Source organism: Salmo salar, chromosome 26, assembly GCF_965601325.2.
Source record: "Salmo salar chromosome 26, fSalSal1, whole genome shotgun sequence".
Taxonomy (NCBI): domain Eukaryota; kingdom Metazoa; phylum Chordata; class Actinopteri; order Salmoniformes; family Salmonidae; genus Salmo; species Salmo salar.
This window is the reverse complement of record NC_138316.1, coordinates 15,798,478-15,813,311: the sequence shown is the minus strand read 5'-3', so window position 1 is coordinate 15,813,311 and position 14,834 is coordinate 15,798,478. Positions and strand designations below refer to the sequence as shown.

General features: G+C 44.2%; 1 protein-coding gene across 2 annotated transcripts; it reads right to left on the bottom strand.

Moving 5' to 3' along the window:
- Nucleotides 1-202: 202 nt before the first annotated feature.
- On the bottom strand, nucleotides 203-14,474 carry LOC106587253 (putative solute carrier family 22 member 31). Of its 2 annotated transcripts, XM_014175486.3 has the most exons (9): nucleotides 13,976-14,465; nucleotides 11,418-11,521; nucleotides 11,069-11,223; nucleotides 6,145-6,313; nucleotides 5,127-5,272; nucleotides 3,520-3,628; nucleotides 3,124-3,338; nucleotides 2,692-2,803; nucleotides 203-2,479 (listed from the first exon to the last, which is right to left on the bottom strand). In XM_014175486.3, the coding sequence occupies exons 1-9, from the start codon at nucleotides 14,363-14,365 to the stop codon at nucleotides 2,035-2,037; spliced, it is 1,845 nt and encodes a 614-aa protein (XP_014030961.2). In that variant the 5' UTR covers nucleotides 14,366-14,465; the 3' UTR covers nucleotides 203-2,034. The 2 variants fall into 2 exon arrangements, with proteins under 2 accessions (XP_014030961.2, XP_014030962.2); XM_014175487.3 differs by lacking the exons at nucleotides 5,127-5,272; nucleotides 6,145-6,313 and having other exon boundaries at nucleotides 13,976-14,474.
- Between the last annotated feature and the right edge of the window lie 360 nt (nucleotides 14,475-14,834).

The window sequence follows — 14,834 nt, the reverse complement described above, 5'->3', positions numbered from 1 at the left end:
TCTACTTCCGTCTTCCTTTCTCTGTTCTTATACAGCCCTAGTCACGGAACACTGTCCATTGAGCACAATTTACTTCATTTTGACATAAACAAACTCAACGGCAGGTTAGAACGGTGTTTCATTCAACAAAACAGTGTCTATTATCCCATCTGGCTCAATCATTCTGAGAATGCTGTACAAACAGACAACCTGAACTAGGCAATGGTGTGTTTGGACTAACTCCAAGCTATTTTATTTACACTGAAATACATTTCCAATTCTTCAAAATATAAAAATCTGACTTTGCTGATAATCAAACATAACACACAGTTGAGAAAGACAAATGGTGGATTTTGTACATTCAATACATTTATAAGAGAACGGCACCATCTTGTGGTAAGCATTGTATCGGACATGAAGCACAGGGCAGAACTCAACACATTTTCAGTTTAGGACATTCAAATGTACTGTTTTAACAGATTTAATTTTTGAAAAGTGAGGCGAGCAAGCGAAAAGTAAAAAATTAGAAGTGGCTCAGCTTCAGAAAAATACTATAGCAACTTCAGTTCAACACCCAGTGACCTCGTTAAGACCCCATTGATGTCAAAAGTGGAATAGCATGAGAGACAGTTTTCCATAATCTGAAAGGAAGTTGTGTATCTCTTTACTTGATGCTTGAGGACATTTTTATTCTATTTATTTTTCTATGAGACATGTGAAGAGGGGCAAACAGTAAATCAACATTGTATGGACTCAGCTTCCTCAGCTTCCAAATAACTCAATTTGAACTTTCGAGAGTCAGACAACTTATTCATAGCTGAAAATAATAATACTTTGTATATAGAATTTAATATAAGTATTTTTAGAAGGACAGAATATTGTCCGCTGTGGGGAAAAGTTGAGCAGTTGCATTTATATTTTTTCCAAATAAACTTACTGTACAGGGGGGCTATGTTCCCATGCAAGCAAAAGAGAGGGGGATGAAAAAGGAAGAGCGAATGAGTTAATACAAGTGTAAACATCCTATCCAACAATAATGTAAAACAGTTCCACAGCCAGGCCAAGAAGGGCAACAAACCTCAAACCACAGTCAAATACCAAAGAGAGCAGTGAAATGTGGTTTAATAGTTGATCAAATGTATTTAATTACTTATAGAATGTTAAGTATCATGTCCTAGCAACTGCCTTCTTTGAACAGGAAAGTTCACAGTTTAAGGCAGAGAGATGGATGTGATACAACTAAACACAATTTGAGGTAAAGTCCCATTTGAAAGGTTATAATGACTCAGAGTAGAGGTCATGACCTGTTCACATTTCAATAATTAACAACTTTGTTCCTGGTGCAAATCATGTGACAACATCTCATGTTCTTAAACCATGTCCAACAAGTGGACAGGATGAAATGACCTTTCATTGCTTAGGTCATATTATCAGTGACTGATAGTTCATTGAGTCCCCCCCCCCAAAATCAAACAATTAGCCAATACATTCCAGTTTGAACCAAACTGACTTCTATCTCTGAGTTCCCCTCGTTGAGTCACCAATGAATCAGATTAAGTAACAGCCAGGACCCTGCTCTCTCTCTCTTTGCAGTCACAGGCACAAGACAGCAGTAATGAAAAGCATGAGTCAACAATTAAGTGGACAAACAACGCTTGTCAAGTGAGCCTTAGTGGTTAATAAAGCCACAGCTCCATGCTGCACAACCTGGAGAAGAGAGGGTGTTAACACCGTCTAGAAACAGCAGATCTCAATCAGTACAAAAACAAAGGACTAGCACACAGTCTTTCAGCAGAGTCTGTGCAAGCACACACACATCGTTTTTTTTTAAACACTTGGCACAACAACAAATAAGACTGACACAGTAAATACACACATCTCCAACTCCAAGAAGACCCGTCGTTCAGAGCGATACGAGTCTGGACCACACTGTCTCAGTCTGGTGAAAGGGAACCAGCCAGCTAGCCCAGGATGATATCAGGGAGAGATATCCAGTGGGTTGGAGGTGAGGTCTCTCTGTGGGAGAGGAGGATGGATGATGGTAGTTAGAAGCTGCTAAGATAAGTCCTCTCTTAGTGCCTCTTCCTCCAGTGTGCAGTGCACCTCGCTGTTGGAAGGCAGCAGTGGGGACTGGGAGGGCACAACGATCTTATAGGGTAAATCGTCTTTGATGAGCATCTTCCTGGTGGCGGAGACCAGGCGGGAGTAGTTATCAGGGTTGTACTCGGAGGCTCCACGCCGGGTATAGAGCAGGGGCAGGTTGTCTTCACGAGACAGGAAGAGAGGGGGCCGTCGCTGGCTCTCCCCGTCCTTCAGGGAGTCGGGTAGCGGCTTGCGCTTGCTCTCCGGCAGCAGCATGATGGACAGCACCGAGAGAACGGCGAAGGAGGCGAAGATGACGTGGTGGAGGAAGTAACCCCTGTTGTTCTGGAGCTCCATCATAGAGGAGGCAGCCATCCCCATACAGCCAGACGCTAGCACCAGCCCCAGACAACCACCACTGAGACAGAGCGAGAGAGAGGGTCAGGAGAGATATAGAGCTCACTAACATTGTCAAGGGCACCTGACCCAGCATTCTGCATTTTGGTTCAGACACACAACCCACATTTCATATGCCTCCCTCAGACAGACAGATGTCCACATACATGAAAAACAAGCACAGACAAACTAATGGCAGTTTAGTGTGATCAGGACAGTAGACATAATACTTACCGGACTACGGTGGGCATGACCTCACTGGCGAAGAATGCACTGAGCATGGCCAGGGCCTGGGAGAAGAGGAGCCCCAGCACAGACAGCCCCAACACCAGCACTCCATGCAGATCTAGAGAAGGACAAGGACACGTCTTTCTGATGACTCACTAAACTAGGCAAACTAGGAAACAGGCAATGTAAAACAAATTGACCTGAAATCACCTGAATAAATCTAATGGCCAATCAGAATCATAACAGTGACATCATTATGAATGAGGTCATCATGGCAAACCTATGGCTACTGTATGAGGAGAATAGTTACTAATGAACCATGTACAGGGGAGAGAAGACTGTATGAGACCCTGCAGAGGCACTTAAATATGTGTATAGAAATAGTATAGCAACATAGCATCATCATCATAGCACAGATATAAAACAGGTTAAACCTACACTGTGTGAGGGCCAGCAGCAGCAGTGAGGACAGGCCGGTGATAATGGCAGACAGAAGCAGGATACCACGGCGACCAAAGCGGTTGACGGACAGGCAGAGGAAGATACACCCCAGAGCTCCAGTCAGCACACGCAGGAAGTAACTAAAGTAGAAGTTGTGGGAGTAGCTGTGGAGGTTCCTGATGAAACAGTACTGGATGCCTGTGCCTATGAACCTGGAGCAGGAGAGTTAGGAAAGGTTAGGTCCTTGGCCCAAAACATGAAACTTACTCTGTCCAAACAGTACTGTTAAAAGCAGCTGCGGTAAATGGTAACATTATCATTCCTCGTGGCTGTATTGTTCAGTGGAGGGAGTCATATAGAAGGTCATAAAAGCTGTGTTAGATCCTAACTCACATAGTAAAGCTAAGGATGAGGCAGTTCCTCCAGATCACTCGGGTGGAACGCAACTCCAGGACTGAGTGGTAGCAAGGCTGGGTATAATCTGGGTACTCCGCATCTATCTCTACAGAGAAGAAAAGGAGAGGGGGGGAGAGAAGGAGAGATATGAGCCTGCATTCACACTTCCAATACCAAAGCCAAAGGGCACTTGACCCAAACGCTGTTCACTTGGTACAAACATATAACCCACATAGGAAATGTCTCTCCTCGGAACCTGTGCCTACTATTAAATCACACTAAATGGAACCATTCAGTCAGCCTAGCGGTTAAGAGTATTGGGCCAGTAGTTGAAAGGTCTCTGGTTTGAATCCCTGAGCTGACTAGGTGAAAAAGCTGCCGATGTGCCCTTGAGCAAGGCACTTAACCCTGATTGCTCCTGTAACTCGCTCTGGATAAGAGCATCTGCTAAATTGCCAAAATATAAAATGTCATGTGTATTGATTTGGACTAAGGTAATTCCAGTTCGCGATTTAGTACACTACGGTCATATTGAAATGTCCAACAAACAAAGAGCTCTTATCGTGACTACCACAGGAGAGCACATCTGTTGGATGCGCTCACTCATTAAGTGACTGGCTGCCTGTGAAAGGTGGGGCTGTGAGAGAGCTCAGTTGTCTAGCTGGCACAGGTAACCAGGCACACCTCTGAACCATCTCAGAAATGTCCAATGCTACGTGCACCTCAAACAAAGTTCACTAATATTGGATATGAGGGAATGCTGTGAGTGGACTGGATGGGTTGTTTGTTAGGTGTTGCTGTGCTGATTGTGGATGAGTGAAAAACAATAACGTAACATATGGGGAAACCGGGGCGTTTGGATGTATTACCCAAAGCATTAGTTAACCTTGTAGCTGTATTGTTAGAGGTAAAGATGAAGATTGTTTGTTTGGGTCCCAGGCAGGTGTTAACCCTGCCGAAATGAAGAGAGTAGGATAGAGAGTACAGCTACCATACACACACACACAGGCAGAAGAGACTGTCTAGAGTGTAGCCTGTTTGCCAGATATCCTTTCTCTCCACTGGTTGGGTTACACCACAGGGGTAACAACAACAAAAAAGTAAATCAGCTTCAGTGTAAAACACTGGAGCGAGAGAGGGCTATGTCTTAGCTATAAACTCCAGGCTTTCAGTTGCACTCGTCTGCCAGTCTGATACACCTGTTGGTTTGTTGGTTTATTTGTCAACGCTTCGCAACAATGTTGCTACTAATCCATGTGATCAATGACACGAGCGGTTCCAACAGATTCAAGACGCGACATTGAGCGGTAACACCGGCGATCGATTGAAACACCTAACGAACTAAGCATGCTGAAAATAAACAAAACTTCTGCAAAGAGATACACACAGTCAAAATTACCGCGTCAACCAACAGCTCTCACAGAGCGGAAGAGTCATTTTCATTTCCTCCTTCCTGACTGCTGATGCGCTCTTAAAGTGGCAGCACACCGTAAAGGCTCCGTGCAGGATTTCGCCGCAACCGATTACACTACCAAAGACTGCAGACATTATTCATTGACACAGACCAGCTAAAAGGGTCAGGATAGTGTGGGGGATGATGATACCTGAGAGCAGGTTCTCTGCAGGGTAGATGTCCTCACTGAGATACACTCTGTTTCTGGTGGAGAAGCTCTGGAGACACCTCTTAGCCTGGTGGATCTGACCTGTGGCCAGAAGCCAGCGGGGAGACTCGGGAAACACTGATGGACAACTGAGGGGGATACGAGAAAACAGGAATATAAAAACACACCTCTCTCCATCCATGACTCTCTTTCTCCATTCATGACACTCTCTCTATTTCCTGTCCTTCCACAAAAATGCATAATAATTATAACAAACATCCCTCTTTCTCTATCCACGCCTTTATACGTTCTGTCCCATGACATAAACAATATACACTATACCAGGGGTGGGCAAACTTCTTGGCTCGACAGCCACATCGGGATTTTGAAATTCAACAGAGGGACGCATTTTTTGGGGGACCAATTGTTTGTTCAAGTCAATTTGCGGGGGCCTCCATAGTTGCGCAGCGGTCTAAGGGACTGCATCGCAGTGCTTGAGGTGTCATTACAGACCCGGGTTCGATCCCAGGCTGTGTCACAGCTTGCCGTGACTGGGAGACCCATGAGGCGGCGCACAATTGGCCCAGCGCCGTCCGGGTTAGGAGAGGGTCTGGCAGGCCAAGATTTCCACTCTAGCGACTCCTGTGGCGGGCTGGGCGAATGCATGCTGACCAGGTCGCCAGGTGTACGGTGCTTCCTCCGACACATTGGTGCGGCTGGCTTCCGCATTAAGTGGGCATTGTGTCAAGAAGCAGTGCTGCTTGACTGGGTCGTGTTTCGGAGGACATACGGCTCTCGCCTCTCCCGAGTCCGTACGGGAGTTGCAGCGATGGGACAAGACTAACTACCAATTGGATACCACAAAATGTATGAGAAAAAAAACAACAATTGTAAAAAAAAAAAAGTCTTAAAAAAAAATAATAATTGTCTCGCGGGCTGGATTGAAGTACCCGGTGGGCCGTACTTTGCCCCCCCTTGCACTATACTGTGTTCACACAAAAAATGCTTATGACAGACTCACCACCAATAGGAGAGCAGCAGGAGCAGTGGCAAGGTAGCCACTGCCTGAAGAACTGGCCAATCACGACACAGCACCACCAGCCCTGGCAACAAGAGCTCTGCCACGACGGCAAAGAAACCACTGACCATTTCAACCATGAGACGATGGGGAGGATCACACAGCTCCAGTCCTGGAGAACACACAAAGGGAGATGCAGAGAGGATGAAGAAAGGAGATAGAGGAAAGAGAGAAGGAAAATGCAACTAGTAGCCTGACTGACCATAAAACTATTTGTGATCATTTGTGTGGTGTGAAATTCCTCTCTACTTTGACCTAAACTCCAATGCACTCAGCAAAGAATTGTCCACATACAAACACACCAGTTCACACAATCACAGGAAGGTTACAGCAAGAAAACCCCAACCCCCTAACAATGGAACAACATTGGGGAGGGGACAACTCTTGGCCTAGGGGTGGGCCTAGCCCAGAGAGCCTTGAGTTACCTCACACTCAAGCCATCTCAGAGAGGGAGGGGGTGTAAAGGGGGAAGGAGAGAGTCAGTGAATAAGTAATGCTCAGCTTGGCTCAAGGCTGTGTGTTCCAACCAGTGCCCTTTGAACCCTAACAAGACAGCAGTGCAACAAGATGGCACCCAGTTACCCGGGTATCCGACCCCCAACACGCAGTCAACCCCTAACCTGTCACCCTCCCCGATCCCTTTAACATCCCCCAATCACTTTTCCCACCAGTGATCCTTGATGTTTATTGGCAACAGAGGGAAACCCCCAAGTGAGAAATCCAGAGGCTAGGGGTTGGTGTGGGATCATAAGGTAAGGACTTTCTAACCCCCATAGCAGCAATAGAGGGCTATGGTCAACCTGGAAGTAACAAACATAAATCCGGGACTTTCCAAATAGTATGACATGTTACGTTTCGTATGGTATGTATTCATTTGTGGCTATGCATCATCCATTTCGTACAATATGTTATGAATTGCAATTCGTACAATATGTTACGAATTTACAAAACTTATATGATACGAATTCCAATTTGTTGTAGCTAATGTTAGCTAGGTGGCTAACTTTAGCTGGGTTAGAAGTTAAGGTTAGGAGTTAGATTAAGGTTAGGGGAAGGGATAGCTAACATGCTAAGTTGCAAAGTAGCTTAATTTTTTTTTAGAAAGTGTTAAAATCAAAAGTTGTCAGTGATGAGATTCAAACACACAATCTTTGGGTTGCTAGATGTTGGGCATTCGCGTTATACGCCCACCCACCCACCCCGCTTTTGTTTGCCTTAAGTAACCTTCTGTCTTATGTAACCATACCAAACATAACATACTAATTTGAGTGTCTCGGATTTACTTATACTATGTTATGTCGAGTCTATGAGACCAGGTTGCTATGGGAAGTATGGGGGAATGCCACACAGCCTTTTTTTTTTTACAACATCAATATGTATTTGTTCTCAATGTATGGACGTGAAACTGGTAACAGTTGTGAAAAAAGTCAATAGTTGGAAGAGTTGCAGAGTTAATTGAAAATAATGCCATTGTTGATTAGATACTTTTTCATTAGACTACTTTCTCTTTAACCATATGGACAATATTGAGACACAAAAAATTAAAACTATATATGAATACAGTTATCCAAGTATAAATTACCAGAGTTACGATAGATTACCAAAATGACTGAAGATTCCCGTAACTTTGGTAAATTACCAGTAGCTTGGCAGTACTTTTAGAAGAGTGCAAATGACATGTAGTGGCAGCGAATTGTCTCAGTTCCATTGATTTCTATACAATATTGGCGTGATTGATTAATCTGTGTGCGCTATTGATTAAAGTAGAACAAGCTAATCAATTTCAGTCTGGAGTGACCGTTTGGTAACTGTTGATGGGTGAGCAGTTAAGGTACTAATTTAGCAAAATACAATGGACAAAAATATAAACGCAACTTCAAAGATTTTACTGAGTTACAGTTATTATAAGGAAATCAGTCAATAAAAAAATCAATAATTAGGCCCTATTCTATGGATTTCACATGACTGGGAATACAGATATGCATCTTTTGATACCTGATACCTGAAGAAAAAGAAAAAAAAGAAATGTAGGGGCATGGATCAATATCTGGTGTGACCATCATTTGCCTCATGCAACACGACATCTCCTTCGCATGGAGTTGATCAGGCTGTTGATTGTGGCCTGTGAAGTGCTGTCCCACTCCTCTTCAATAGCTCTGTCAAGTTTCTGGATATTGGCAGGAACTGGAACAAGCTCTCACACACACGTTGATCCAGAGCATTACAAACATGCTCAACATGTGACATGTCTGGTGAGTATGCAAGCCATGGAAGAAGTGGAACATTTTCAGCTTCCAGGCATTGTGTACAGATTCTTGTGACATGGGGCCAACATCAGGTGATGGCGGCGGATGAATGGCACGACAATAGGCCTCAGAATCTCGTCACAGTACCTCTGTGCATTCAAATTGTCATAGATAAAATGCAATAGCGTTCCTTGTCCGTAACTTATGCCTGCCCATACCATAACCCCATCGCCACCATGGGGCACTCTGTTCACAACGCTGATATCAGCAAACTGCTCGCCCAAGCAACGCCATACACTCTGTCTGCCATCTGCCCCGTACAGTTGAAACCGGGGTTCATCCGTGAAGAGCACACTTCTCCAGCATGCCAGTGGCCATCCAAGGTGAGCATTTGGCAACAGCTCTGGTGGACATTCCTGCAGTCAGCATGCCAATTGCACTCTCCCTTATTAAAACTTGAGATATCTGTAACATTGTGTTGTGTGACATTTTAGAGTGGCCTTTTATTGTCCCCAGCACAAGGTGCACCTGTGCACATGCCATTTAATCAGCTTCTTGATATGCCACATCCGTCAGGTGGATGGATTATCTTGGCAAAGGATAAATGCTCACTAACAGGGATGGAAACAAATTTGTGCACAAAATTTTAGAGAAGTAAGCTTTTTGTAACTACGGAAGATTTCTGGGAAATTTTATTTCAGCTTATGAAACCAACACTTTACATGTTGCATTTATATTTTTGTTCAGTACACAAGTGTGATGTGTGTATAGTGAGTTTTTTTTTAATCTATTGTCTTCAACATCAGGACTTATTTCAGCATATTGATATGAATTTGGACATTTAAAACTGGTGTTTTGACACCATGACAACAGGAAGCAGCAACAGTATTTCTCAACTTATGTTTTAGTAATATAAACTCAGCAAAAAAAGAAACGTCCTCTCACTGCCAACTGTGTTTATTTTCAGCAAACTTAACATGTGTAAATATTTGTATGAACATAACAAGATTCAACAACTGAGACAAACTGAACAAGTTACACAGACATGTGACTAACAGAAATTGAATAATGTGTCCCTGAACAAAGGGGGGGGGGGGGGTCAAAATCAAAAGTAACAGTCAGTATCTGGTGTGGCCACCAGCTGCATTAAGTACTGCAGTGCATCTCCTCCTCATGGACTGCACCAGATTTGCCAGTTCTTGCTGTGAGATGTTACCCCACTCTTCCACCAAGGTACCTGCAAGTTCCTGGACATTTCTGGGGTGAATGGCTCTAGCCCTCACCCTCCGATCCAACAGGTCCCAGACGTGCTCAATGGGATTGAGATCTGGGCTCCTCGCTGGCCATGGCAAAACACTGACATTCCTGTCTTGCAGGAAAGAACGCACAGAACGAGCAGTATGGCTGGTGGCATTGTCATGCTGGAGGGTCATGTCAGGATGTGCCTGCAGGAAGGGTGCCACATGAGGGAGGAGGATGTCTTCCCTGTTATGCACAGCGTTGAGATTTCCTGCAATGACAACAAGCTCAGTCCGATGATGCTGTGACACACCACCCCAGACCATAACGGACCCTCCACCTCGATCCCGCTCCAGAGTACAGGCCTCGGTGTAACGCTCATTCCTTAGACGATAAACGCGAATCCGACCATCACCCCTGGTGAGACAAAACTGCGACCCGTCAGTGAAGAGCACTTTTTGCCAGCCCTGTCTGGTCCAGCGACGGTGGGTTTGTGCCCATAGGCGACGTTGTTGCTGGTGATGTCTGGTGAGGACCTGCCTTACAACAGGCCTACAAGCCCTCAGTCCAGCCTCTCTCAACCTATTGCAGACAGTCTGATCACTGATGGAGGGATTGTGTGTTCCTGGTGTAACTCGGGTAGTTATTGTTGCCATCCGTTACCTTTTTTTAAATGTATTTTTTATTTAACCTTTATTTAACCAGGTAGGCTAGTTGAGAACAAGTTCTCATTTACAACTGTGACCAGGCCAAGATAAAGCACAGCAGTTCGACACATACAACAACACAGAGTTACACATGGAGTAAAACAAACATACAGTCAATACAGTAGAAAAAATAAAAGTCTATATACAGTGAGTGCAAATGAGGTAAGATAAGGGAGGTAAGGCAATAAATAGGCCATAGTGGCGAAGTAATTACAACATAGCAATTAAACCCTGGAATGGTAGATGTGCAGAAGATGAATGTGCAAGTAGAGATACTGGGGTGCAAATTTACACTTGCTAGTTATCTACGTAAATGGCTGAATTAATAAGGAGACGGGGCATCATATAGTGTTAGCTTTCTTCTGTGTTTGAGATGTCAAAGCCCTTTGGATGACTTATCTGTACAGCTGCCCCTGCCATCATGGACAGTTGCTGCTTTGCGTGATGCATTGTTGTCTCTACCTTCTTGCCCTTTGTGCTGTTGTCTGTGCCCAATAATGTTTGTACCATGTTTTGTGATGCTACCATGCTGTGTTGTCTTAGGTCTCTCTTTATGTAGTGTTGTCTTTTGTTATGATGCGTGTTTTGTCCGATATTTTTATTTTATTTAAACTGCCCTTTTAGGCGTGTACTCAGGAGTGAGCGGTATTAGTAGGGTAAGTCAAGTGTACTTACTGGCGAGGTAAGAGGAGAGGAAGACCCCAGCCAACATGGCGCCCTGAGACAGGCGTAGCAGCAGAAACACTACAGGGCTGTTGGACAGACACACAGCTACTCCTAACAGACTGGACAGAGACACAGACAGCAGGAAGCCCTGTTGACGACCCAACCTGAACATAGAGAAAATAATACAGTTAGAGATATATAGCTTCCCATGCACACATATTAAAACACTCCTAACAGCCTAATACCATTAATAACATACACATGAAATATGTATGGTGAAATTAATACAATTGTAGTTTACAATTATACAAACATACAACAGAAACATCATGCACACACAAAATGGGGGGGTAGCTACCAGTCACACATTGTGCCCAGGAGGACATATCCCACAATCCACCCTGTCATGAAGCAGATGTGCTGCAGAGGAATCTTCCAGTAGTCACCACACACTAGGTTCCACTGTGGAGTAGAGACAGAGAGCGAGATGGTGAGTCATTCCACCTCAAAAAGAACAATAAAACCCATGAGGCGGCACACAATTGGCCTAGCGTCGTTCGGGTTAGGGGAGGGTTTGGCCGGCTGGAATGTCCTTGTCCCACCACACACTAGCGACTCCTTGTGCTGTACGGTGTTTCCTCCGACTCATTGGTGCAGATGGTTTCCAGGTTAAGCGAGCAGTGTCAAGAAGCAGTGCGGCTTGGCAGGGTCGTGTTTCGGAGGACGCATGGCTCTCGACCTTCGCCTCTCCCGAGTCCGTACGGGAGTTGCGGCGATGGGACAAGACTAACTACCAATTGGATATCACAAAATTGGGGAGAAAAAAGGGGTAAAAAGATCCGTAGCATTCCTGAAACATTATTTGTTGAAATATAATTGAATTGGCCATTTTAAATGTACAGGATTCATATAGTAACTATTTGGTTGCAATCAATTAGCTTAATTTCTCAGAGATAAAATAATGTTTCAGGAAGGCTAATCTTATCTGTTTCTAACTACAGAAACGATTTCAGATCAATCTGAGATGGCGGGTTGTCATGGCTTTCTGAAATGACATGGAATGACCCTTTTGCCACATAGTTAGGAATGGAGTAAAAGAGCCAAGTCAATGGAGCCACTGAAATAATGACATAATGGGTGGTCTATTTCTTCGTCCAGGATTGCATTTCCAGGGTAGAAAAATTCCAGGGGCAGATTGAGCATACCCTATTTTTAAGGACTGTTAATAAACATGCTTGGAAAATGTTTGAGACTGTTTGAAACTGAAGCTCCATTATCCCTTATTATTATAGAAGTAAGAATTATAGGTCAGTGGCACACACACACACACACACACACACACAGACACACAGACACACACACACACTTGAGGGCAATGGAAATCCTTGTGCGAAGGAGGAGGAATTCAGCTGTGTGATAGATATCATCTCCTGATTGAATAAGAGTGACTGCAGATAGGTTTATCACATTAGAGCCACTGCACTGTTTGGTTTCCAGTGCCTTCCACCATTCTTCACCCTACTCGAACGCTTTCTTTCTTCCTCCCTCCCCCATCTCTTAATTTCATTGGCTCCTTTTCCCTCCCTTGCTTCATCCCTATCATCCCACCCCTTACAACTCAGGGCCAGAAGGACCTCCATTCCTGCTGTATGATGTTGATACCCCTGTGGGGACATGAACAAATGTCCTGTGACATCATGGAGAAGGAAAGCCGGAGGGGGGGGGGGGGGGGGGGGGGGGGGTCAGGGCTGGTTGCTTCCTATCGCCAGGGAAACATGCGCGAGAAAATACACCACATCAGGGCTACTGTCTGCCTTGTTGAATTCCTGTACAGCCCGCACACTCCGTCTCTCTCTCACACACACACACCAGTATTTGCCTTGTGTCTGGACATTAGAGTAACTGCTGATACTTTTGTTTACTAAGATCCCGTTCCAGTATTTGCAGTGGGATGGGCCTGCCCCTTTTTTGATATTATAAATGGGCTGGTGAGGCTTGTCCAGGTGCAATAAGTCAACATTTAGTTAACTTTTCCCAAGAAGCAAAACAGGACAACGTTAGAGAGGCATTGACTGTACTAGTCTGAAATAATAATATAGGCCTAGTAGTAAGAAATATGGAAAGGGTTCCCTTAGAGCCAAATAAATTCAGTTGAACTCGAGTGTTCCTTGGTTATGAGATGGCTAAGGGTCAGTACAGAAAGATGAATTCTCATCCTAAGATTGACCTCTCATTTGCTCTGTTGAGGACATATCTTCCCAGGAACTCCATCAGGGTGGAAGAACACTGTTGTCCCTGCATTTCCTGTTGTGCTGCTATCATCACATAAACACACATTCACCCATATTCCATGGCTCTGCACAGCAGTTTCGTAATGTAATTATTATATAAAACAGACTAATGTGATCTGATAAATAGTGCTAATAGGATATTTTTTTATCTGGTAATCAAATTCAGCACATAACCAAAACACCATGTATCCTAGAGTTACAAACTCTAAAGCATGTTAACCAACATCAGACTTGAGCAATGAGTAGGCCTAACAGGGCATGCCGTGTCATCTATTGATGTTATCTAGTAAAGGCCTATTGATGACCGACTCTAGCCCCAGCAGTCTGTCTGGGACAAGATCAATTAACACAAATGGGAATTCAAAAGTTGCAAACCCCGAAGTTATAGGCTAAACCCAAATGTACTTTGAGTAGCGACTTTGAAAGGATGAATAACATTCGACAGGGCTTGGCATAGATATTTACACATTAGCTTGAAAAGGCTGCTACTTCTAAACCAAATTAGGTAAGGTAAATGCGTCGTCATAAAAACATCACTAGTACACGAATGATTGCTAATCTGGCAAAAGCACAAACTCTCCAAAAACAACCACCAACCATCGAATCCAAGTATATATTTGTTTACCTCTGTCACGTAGTTGCTCTGAAGCGCCGCAGCTTGGTCGTACTCCCATCCTCTCGTGCACGGCACTATCTCCTTTGGAATGCTGTCTATGAAGTTGGAGACGTTTCTAGGGTACTTGTAAAGTTTACAGTGACTCAGTCCAGAACCATTCACCCACGGTATGGCAAAATTGAGATAGCCTTGTCTGGAATAATTACTGAAAAGAAAACCCGAAGGTAAGAGGGTCGGGTCGGGTTTACAGTGGTACGACCCGGGAATCAGGGTGTAAAAAACGTCGCAAAAAAGATTCAGCATCACAGCAAAGTTCGGAAACCAGCTGAATATGGAAACAATTCTGTTATATCGTCCATATCCACCGATTTTGGTATAAATCTTCGTTTCAAAGTTCATTGTTAGAGACAATGCCGAGACAGCTGTTAGTCAGTAGTTGGACATCCACACACACCGCTGGGCATGGCAGGACAGGCTAGATGAGATAGCACAACTCCAGTCAAGTGGGCAGGTCGGTGAGTAACCGAAATGTCATTGGTGGGAAGTCTATCTGCTCGTAAATCAGTGTTCGTACGCACTGTAGCCTAGACCTATTTCGCACTGACAGATCGCCATATGTGTTAACTTCATTCAGAGGATGGCAGAAGGGATCAGGTTGTCAAATCTATTTGTACTGTGTCATTAAGTTAACATGGTCACCAAACACTGCTCGAGGAGTCGGGTAACAGGTGAGGTGAATAGAGGCCTACTGGAATTATATTTTGGAGTGGATGTGTCACTGTCAATAGAAACGCTTGTATGATTTCAAATGGTTACCCTCTTCATATCTGGTTCATAAGTAGCCTACTATAAATACTTCTGTGTTAAA

Coding starts and splice junctions, on each gene's coding strand:
- LOC106587253 (XM_014175486.3), bottom strand. CDS start 14,365: ATGAACTTTGAAACGAAGATTTATACCAAAATCGGTGGATATGGACGA. Junction 6,314..11,068: donor CCTCTCCTCTTACCTCGCCA/GTAAGTACACTT, acceptor TGTGTTCTCCAG/GACTGGAGCTGTGTGATCCT. Junction 3,339..3,519: donor CTCATCCTTAGCTTTACTAT/GTGAGTTAGGAT, acceptor CTCCTGCTCCAG/GTTCATAGGCACAGGCATCC.